Source organism: Vombatus ursinus, unplaced genomic scaffold (genome assembly GCF_900497805.2).
Source record: "Vombatus ursinus unplaced genomic scaffold, bare-nosed wombat genome assembly UNPS02014909.1, whole genome shotgun sequence".
In the NCBI taxonomy this organism is placed as follows: Eukaryota; Metazoa; Chordata; class Mammalia; order Diprotodontia; family Vombatidae; genus Vombatus; species Vombatus ursinus.
The window spans coordinates 2,120,072-2,129,530 of record NW_020954687.1 but is presented as its reverse complement, the minus strand read 5'-3'; the positions used below and the strand labels follow the sequence as shown (position 1 = coordinate 2,129,530).

Genomic DNA, 9,459 nt, shown 5'->3' with positions numbered 1-9,459 from the left:
TTACATGTAATTGGAAAAATAAAATACTATTAAATTTAAAAAAGAACTCCTGATCTAGGTCGACCCCCCATATTACAAATGGGGAAACTGAGGTCCAGAGAAGTGAAATGACTTGCTCAAGGTCCCACAGCGAGACAGTAGCAAAACCAAGATTTGAAACAGGAGTCTTCTAACTCCCAATCCAGAGTCTTTTCTCCTGTATCATGTTATGTGTATTTGATACTAAGATCCCCAAATTCCCAGGCAGATATAGCAGTGCCCCCAGCACATGACTCCCTACCCCCACCTCTGAGTGAGAGAGATCTTTGGTAAATAGTCTTCCAAAGCTGCTACCCCAGAATTCTTCCCCTCCCACATCCCCCAACCCTCTCAGATTACTCCCCTTGGACTCTATGCAGGCCCCCAAGGGTGAGTCACTCCAAGCTAGGGCAGCTGCTAGTGGTGTTTCAAGCCCACAGTAAGCCTCTGTCCTCTCTTTCTTCCAAACTATCCTCAACACCTGCTTTTTCTGCTAACCCATTCATGGTATATGCCCAAGGGACCACTAAAATGGGCATTGCAGCCAAGTTGCATTCATCTGCCTGTAGATTATGTACAGTAGAAGTCAGTTACTTCTCCCCATCTAAAGAGTACAAAGTAATTTGAGTGATTTAGCTTAAAGGAATGTGAATCCAGAAAAATATTCTGTCTCCCCACCCTCCAAATCATCTCGCATATATAGAAGTGTTTTTTCATTATCTGCTATTTAGGGTTCTCAGTCATTTGGGACTGTCTGTACCCAATAGTATCTTAGAAAGGCAAGGGTTGAGTGTGCACTGGGGAGACATCTCTTCCTCTCCATGCACCTCCATCCTCCCATCCTTCTCCTATCCTCAGCCAAATGGCCAAATGCTGGCTACAGCTCAGGACTCCATTGGTTTAATTGCTATTTTGTGAGATCTGGGCCAGCTAGGTGGTGCAGTGGTTAGAGTCTGGACCTGGAGTCAGGAAGGCCTGAGTTCAAATCTGGCCTCAGACACTTACTAGTTGTGTGACCTTGGACAAATCATTTCACCTTGTTTGCCTCAGTTTCCTCATCTGTAAAATGATCTGGAGAAGGAAATGGCAAATCACTCCAGTATCTTTGCCAAGAAAGCCCCAAATGGGGTCACAAAGAGTCAGACATGACTGAAAATGACCAAACAACAACAAATGTGAGATCTACAATAAGGTATTTGGAGTACTACATGGGGTCTTTTTAACTGCCCCAGATTCAATTTCTCTCTGTGTAACCTGGGTAAATTGTCAGGGATTTGGAAGGTGCAAACATTGAGATTTTGACATCCCAACCATGTGTCTGCCAGAGAGTTTGCTCCTATCCACCCGCTCTAGCACATCTTTCCTCTTCACTTCACTCATCCCATTTGGAGTCTAGAACATCTCCACCAGAAGGAGAAATATGGGCAAAAGTCCCCCTCTCCTTCCTTCCTCCGCTGTTGGAAACCTCTTCCTCCCTGCACCCGTGTCCACCACACTCCAGCTCACCTCCGCACAGATCAATATCATTCCCAAATTACCTTCCCCTTCTTTAACTTCTTCTTCTGTTTCTAAAGAACAAAAAAAGGCAGGTAAAGGACACAGTCCTGAGCTCCAAGAGCTCCACAGGAATATAACCCTTCCCTTGCTATTGGTCTGATTGTCAACCACAAAGAAAGTTCCAGCCTGTTCACTGGACTATCTCAAGCTGTGGTCGGTTCTGAATGAGAGACACTCTGATCCTAAAGCCATTATTCCACGGTGGAATTCTCTTTGAAACAAAAATAAGAAGGGAACCTTCATAACTAGCCAGGTTATTAAAAAAAAAGAGAGAGAAGCTTTTAGGTTCATCTAGGTATCTAACTTTCACTTCCCTCATCTTGACTATCAATTCCACCTACCCCATCCCACTGTCGTACCTTCTACCTTGCTCTCCTCAGTCTCTGGCTCAGCTTCTTCCTCTTCAGCAGCCGGCTCTTGTTCTGGATGATGTGGAAAGGGCAGTGAATGACTGGGATTTGTACTCTCCTAGATAACACAGATTCTAGAGTAGACAACTAGGGCCAAGGACAGAGAAAGGACCTTGGAAATAGACTCAGAGAGGCACATTGTAGTTACAATCAGGACACAGACTGAAATCAGAGAACCTGTTCTGGATAATAGAACTTACTCATATCTTCCCCCAAAACTCAAACCCAGGAAATAGCCAGGAATTTGAGAAGGAACACTTGGAAGTGAATTTTCATTTCATTCATTATGTTCACTTACAGTCACCACAATTGGGGGTGGTGGGGGTGGTGGTGGTAAGGCATTAATAAACTATAGCATGGAAGATAATCCAAAGAAGGCAGTCGAGATGGTGAGGAGAATGCTGTATAAAGATATAGCAAAGCAATAGCAGATGTGTAACTTGAGAAAGGGAGAAAAAAGGAAGGCAAGGGAAAGGCAAGGCAAGGCAAGGAAAGGAAAGGAAAGACCAAAAGAAGAGAAGGAAAGAGAAGGAAAAAGAAAGGGAGGGAAAAGAAAGGAAGGGAAAGAGAAGGCTTAAAAATAAATGATTGCTGTCTTCAAACATTTGAAGAGATAGGTAGAAAAAGGATTTTATTTGGTCTGCTTGGTCCTAGAGAAGAGACAGTGAGTAGAAGTTGCAGAGAGGCAAATGCTGGTTCCAAGTAAGGAAAAACTTCCTAACAATTAAGCCTATACCAAAGTGTAATGGGCTGTCTCAACAGACAGTGGGCTTTCTATTATTATATTATTGGTCTTTAAGTAGAAATTGGATGAATACTCGTCAGAGATTTTGACAGGATATTCCTGTTCAAGTCCAATGCAATTCAACTCAACAAACATTTATTATGCTTCAATTATCTGCAAGGAAATGTACTAGACACTGAGGATACAACAACAAAATGAAAATTCCCTGCCCACAGGTAGTTTGCATTCTACTGATGTTCCTTCCAACTCTGAGATTCCATGATTCTAGTATGTTAGGGATAGAGGGTGAAATCTGATCTTTTTGAGTTTAGAGGTGGGGGGGGGCTTGATATCTATCCACTAAGACTTTTCTAGAAGTATACAAAAGCTGGAATGGGAAGGTGGTCTGGTCAATACCACAAAAGAATGATGCATCCAGACTTAAATTGTTCTGAGTAGGAGACAGTGGAGAGACATGACCTCAACATTTCCAAAGAGCTGGATTAGACTGGGTCAGTCTGCCACATTTCAAAAAGGTAAGGGAGCAGCAGCTAATCTGACCTTTCCTTCCCCCCAACCCCTTCCTCGATGGCAGCAAAAAGAATATTACCAGTAGAATGCAAGTTCTTGAGGGCAGAACTGTTTCTTTTTTGCCTTGTTATCTATCCCTAAGGACTAGGGCAGGCCTTGAACATAGTAAATAATTAACAAATGTTTGTGGCATCGAATAACAAATACTCTGAATTTTTGTTATGAAAGTTCTATCCATTGACCTGATACCATCTGAAACTATTTCCACTCTTGGGGTAGGGGTAGAGGAATGCAAGAAGGAAAGAGGAGTTGTTCCACCCTGGAATCTTGTCCCTTTCTTGTATGAAATTGGTATCATCTTTGAAAGTAAATCTCTTAAGTCTAGAGAGACTTGTTCATATGGGGCAGCCATGGTGAGGCTGTGAGCTTACACTGTACTCAAAAAATATGTATGTTGGCCAAAATAAAAGTTGGTCAAATATTTCTGTTTTCATCCATATATTTGTATAAAAATAGTCCATCCACCTTAGAATAGACAGGTGAAAGACAGTGTACCATCTAGGTCAGAATTCCTATAATCTCAATGGATCTGTGGTCATATTATCAATGATGGAGATCTCAGCCCTTCCACCTGCTCATCCTGGGTGACTTTTGTCCAAATACTCCCATAAATATACCACCACAGTCACCCAACATGCTAAGGACTTTCCTCTAAGTTTCTTGCTATTGTATGGATCGCAATAGAGTATTTGCTGTGGGGTGTTTGTCAGTTATCTCTCACTCTCCCTAACTGACTAGCCTAACTTTTTATCTCATAATATATCTGATGACATCCTTCAATGCCATTCCTTCTACTCAGTTTGTAATGCAGCACAGTACCATGGACACATACTTGTTAGTTGCTGATTGATAAAGTGATGGCATCTTCATTGTGTAGAAAAAGTCTTGGTGATTGAAAACGTTTGGTTAGGAGGCTTAGACACAACATTAGAATTATAAAGGTCCTTAAGTGCATTTAGTCCAAAGCCTCATTTTACAGATGAGGAAACTGAGGCCAAGGGAAGTAAAGTGAAGTGTCTATAGTCAGGCAGCTAGTTAGTGATGGAGCTTGGTCTAGAACCCAAGTCTCTTGACTTCCAATCCAGTATTCTTTGCAATGTATCATTCTGAGGCCATGACCCAGTATTTTTAGGAGCTCCTAGCCCCTCTGACTTTCCTTGACTGTGGAGATAGGCCTCTCTGACTTTCTCTCGTGGCAGCAAGAGGGGGGCAAACTTCTTCTCTAGTAGCATGTCTGCCTCTAGCAGGTGGTGACCTCTTAGATCTTGTAGATTGATGGAGAAGGAGGGGAGGGGAAGCAACCAGGAAGTAAAGAGGTTGGGAGGACCCCAACTGTCCAGGTCCCCAAGAGAAAGAATGTGGAACAAATAAAAAAAGAGTAGACAGCCCTGAAGAAGGCAAGATTCTAGGGCCATTATCAGTGACCATGGAAGGACTAATAGAAAAAGGACAGAGACAGAAACACATGAACACTCTGATCAACCCCTCTCCTCCTCCCCACTGCAGGTAACATATATGGTTATCTCCCCACTGAAAAAGTCTGGGGTATATCATTGTGACAAGTTGTAGGAAGTGTAGTAAAATGAAATATTGTACTACCGTCCTCTTCCTCTATCCAATCTTCCTCTTCTGAGGCACAGGGAGTGGCAGCAGCGAAGAGGAAAAGTGAGAAAGGTTAGTTTGGCAGCAGAAAGCTGAGGATAATAGTGAACATTGTACCCTTATCTTCCATTATCTCCTCTACCAGCCAGAAACTCAAACTCACGATGGTCCCACCCCATTTCAGGTATAAACATTAGTAGAGCTATAGAAAATTTGTTAGGCCACATAAAGGACAGCTAATGTGGTAGGATGGAAAGAGCCTTGAACTTGGAATCAGGAGACCTGGTATTTAACCAGTCATGTGGCCAGGGACGAGTAATTTTGTTTCTCTAAGCTTCTGTAGGTTGATTTGGAAATCCCTTCATGGCTAACATAGCAGTGTAGCTGCTAAAGAAGAAAACATTAAATCACATGCTCTTTGATGCTTCTTTGAGCTCAGGACGCCACCAAACAGGAAAGCATTGAAAGCAAATCCCAGTACACACAGCAGACACGTTGATCCCAAAGCCAAGAAGCCTAAGCCCCACCCAAGACCCTGTTGTAAAAAGTTGGCACATCTCCCAGGAACCAAGCCCCAAGGGTGACCCACCTTATGCAGATACTTCCTGGAATGCCAGTGCAGGTCTGAGTCCAGCTATGGTGGTGCAAGAAATTCCCCAAACAGCTCCCGAAACACTTAGTGGTCTTCAAAATAACCCTCTCACTCTTGCCCCGCTCTTTTCCCTCCCCTCATCTTCTTTGCCTTGCTCCTCCCAATTGGGTTTCTCTCATAAGCAGAGATAGATATTATCCCAAAGGCCATTTGGCCAGTGAGGCAGCCTATACTAGGGAATAAATTATGCATTTGGCAAGGAAGGACACTTGCTAATTTTGACCTCTGACCCACTCCTAATGTCATCACACAGGAGATGACCAAACCCTGAAAAATCCTCTCTCCATAGGAAACTCATTTCCTGACTTTAAAAGCTACATGTAATGACTTGACCAGAGAATTAGCTTCGCCTATAAAAGGGAAGTTGTCCGAGTTGGTTTATGAGTACCACAGAAATGCTTTTTTTTTTTCTAGACATTCTGATGGTTTGAGGTCCTACTTGTCATTTGGACAATGTGGTGGAGCAAGGGTATATTATCTCTTAAGGATTGCTATCATTTTAGCATTTTAAGGAAAGGGAAATGCTAAATTCTATGGTCATCCAATGAGATGGGCACATCTACTTAATACCGTCCAGATCTCATGGTTGCAATTTTCCATGTTTTTCTCTCATTAGAATATGAACTCCTTAAGGGCTGGGACCATGTTTTTGCACTTTTTTGTATCCCCTGCTCTTGAGACACTGCCTTGGAATACAGTAAATGCTTAATAAATACTTGTTGACTACTGACTGACTGAGGGAGCTAGAAAGAGAATAGTTCATGTGTTAGGGAGTGGTTATGGAAAAATGGCAGGAATAAATGGGTAGCTTCTTTAAAGGAGAGAGGTCGAAACATTTTAGCTAGGCCCCTCAGGGAAGCCACTCTACAAGATTTGGTAGAGGGAGTTTCCTCACCTGGGAATTCCAATATCATTGAAATCACAGGTCCAGTCCCTAGACCTAGACCCTATGCATGGGGAAGGAGGGCTTTTGATTGGCCTGTTAAGAATGATCAATTTTACTGGAAAAAAAAATGATCAATTTTGGCTTTCTGATTGGAATCTACCTTCTGGGGAAAGTTAGAACGGAGAATCAGATGGTTCAGAGATTACAGGCTGTCCTTGATTCCATGGACCAATCTCCCTTCTCCCCATTATGTACACTGAAATGATTCTAGACACTTACCTTCCTCAGCCTCTTCTATGTGAAGGAGGAAGAGAGAAGAGAAAAACAGGAGAGATGAGTGAGTTTCAAAACAAAACTTCTTCTGATCCAAATGATGACGAATCTCCAGCTCTTACCTTCCTGCTCCCTGAAAAGAAAAATGAAATGCTATTCCATGGTGAGCCAACAGATAGTCCTTCACAACCTTTTATTCCTTTCTACCTACCTACACACATAAACGATATATGAACACACAAACATGCACATGAGTGTGTGCAGACAAATGTGCCCTGCCTGAGCATCTGTGTGAATCCCCTCCACCATCTGGTTCCAACCTGTCTTTACTATGTAATCTCCCCCTACTTCCCTAAATGCATTCTCTCCTTCAGCTACACTGCTCCCAGGAATGCTTTCCTCATTCTCAACTTGGTGCCATTTCATTCATGTTATTTCCCACTTGCTCCACTCCCTAACCTCCAACTACGAAAATGCCTTTCTCTCCTCTCTCTCCCTATCCAAATCCTGAGTATTCTTCAGGGACCAGTTTAAGTCCCATCACCTCCATAAAGCCTTCCCTGGTTATTCCTGCCCACAGTGATCTCTATCTACCTCTTCAGCCTATAGTATTTATAATATTTATCCTATAGTATTTATCCAATAGTATCTATATCCTATAATATATGTCCTATAGTATTCATGACTCAGTTTCCTCATCTGTAAAATTGGGATAATTATAGCACCTACCTCCCAGAGTTTTGTGAGGATAAAACAAGACAATATTTGTAAAGTACTTTGCAAATCTTAAAATGATATACACATGCTAGCAATTATTATTGTTGTTGTCATTATTGTTATTATTAGTATTGTAGTCAGGGCCACTAGAGTTCCCTGAAGACAGGGACTATGTCTTCTACTTCTTTTATCCTCAAATACCTAGTATATTGTAGGTGTTTGGTAAGTTTTTGATTGATTTCTACTACTGATGTGTCATGAGTATTGAAGATGAGTTAGAATGTTAATAATAATATCCCAATATCTTTGGATGAGCTTACATCCCAATACTCTAATCTAATTACAAGTCATTTATCCATCTGCATAACAGTTCACAGAACAACAGAGTAGGAACTAGCTTTTGCCTTTATTTGTATCCCCAATGCTTAGCACAATACTTGGTACATAGTAAGCACCTAATACATGTTGATTGACTGACTGACTCCTTAAATATGAAAGAATAATAACAGGCTAGTAACATGTTCCAGGAACATTTCTATCTAAACTCAATAAAAAAAGATAAGCTTGATAATATTGATGATAACACATTTATACAACACTTTCTGGTCTACAAAGAGCTTTTCTGTTAAAGAAGGGCTCTTCCCTCTGACTTGTGATTTTATCTGAGTGAGAAACTCCTAGTGAGGAAACTCTCTTCCTCTGAGAGAGGCCAAGAGGTGGTACAGTATATAGAGCCCTGGGCCTGGAGCCAGAAAGATCTGAGTTCAAATCTAGCCTGAGATACTTACTAATCATGTGACCCTGAGGAAGTCACTTAACCTCAGTTTAACGTTAAGTACCTCAGTTTTCTCATCTGTAAAATGAGGTAATAATAGCACCTATCTCCCAGGGTTTCTGTGAGGATCAAACAAATAGATGGCAGTTCTTTTGTACAGTCCCTGTCACATAGTAAGCACTATATAAATGTTAGCTATTATTATTAATAGCACCTATTTCTTAGAGCGATTGTGAGGATCAAATTAGATCATATTTATAAAATACTTAATAAAATGTCTGGTATATAGTAGGTGCTTAATAAATGCTTATTGCATTTATTGCATATTATGCATATATATTATGCATATTATGCACATATATTATGCATATAATGCATAATAAATGATTCCCTCTCCATGAAGATCAGGGATTCCCCTATAATTTATTGTCCCTGAGAATTGCCTGGGGCACTGAGGTAAGGTCTTCCCTGATCCCAAAGCCAGATTACTACTCATTAAACTAAGCCATTTCTTGCTGAGGAGGTTCTAGAGCCCAGAATGACAGTCTAGGCTCTTTTGGGATGACATTGCCTATGTGACCTAGGATGACCAATATAACCTTTCCAAGCCTCAACTTCTCGACAGAGTCACCTTCCCAGTTGCCTTGGTTCTTTGGATCATTCACCAGGTACTCAAACAGATAGAATGTTTGTATCCTTTCCTCCCCACCCCACCCAACCCTGCTAGGATACTGAAATCTCATCCTGCCGAACTTCCAAATCCATCTCCAGTCCTAAGGTAATGGCTGTGATATGAACCCCTCCATAGACAGTGTTGAAAATGAAGAGTCATTTTCAGGTAAGCCTCTCCAGGGACCCCAGAGAATGGACACCCCGAAGAGGTGGATGACCAGGGACTGGGAATGGAGAAGACAGAGAACACAGAAAACCGGGGAGGGGAGGGGGCCTGCCACTTACTCTTCATACTCCTCCACAACTTCTGTGTCCGACATGGCGTCTGCTCCCCCTCCAAAGAGAAAGAAAGTCAATAGAAAAGAATCAACACAACCCATCTTCCTTCCTCAGCTCTGTGAGAAGGACTGCAGTGGTGGGTGGGGGCTTGGGAAGGGGCAAAGGCAGGGGAGCCTTTTGAGGGTTCTCTCGGGAGCCTCACATGGGGGCTTCCCACGATTCTTCAGGCTCTGCTCATTGCGCTCTCCAAGGCAAACACCCTGGGAGCACTACCCTTTGACAAGCTTCACTCATGGCAGTAGG

The 9,459-nt window shown here is 42.2% G+C and overlaps 1 protein-coding gene across 2 annotated transcripts in view; it reads right to left on the bottom strand.

Moving 5' to 3' along the window:
• TNNT2 (troponin T2, cardiac type) overlaps positions 1 to 9,459 on the bottom strand; it is a 31,557-nt gene that overhangs the window by 16,472 nt on the left and 5,626 nt on the right. Inside the window, exons 2-6 of one of the 2 annotated variants that reach the window (XM_027843423.1) lie at positions 9,163 to 9,211; positions 6,836 to 6,846; positions 6,720 to 6,734; positions 1,935 to 1,997; positions 1,557 to 1,586 (exon numbers count right to left, since the gene is read on the bottom strand). In XM_027843423.1, coding sequence (XP_027699224.1) covers positions 1,557 to 1,586; positions 1,935 to 1,997; positions 6,720 to 6,734; positions 6,836 to 6,846; positions 9,163 to 9,197 — 154 coding nt within the window. In that variant the 5' untranslated portion in view covers positions 9,198 to 9,211. The remainder of the gene's footprint in view (positions 1 to 1,556; positions 1,587 to 1,934; positions 1,998 to 6,719; positions 6,735 to 6,835; positions 6,847 to 9,162; positions 9,212 to 9,459) is intronic. The other variant, XM_027843424.1, reaches the window with a different exon arrangement.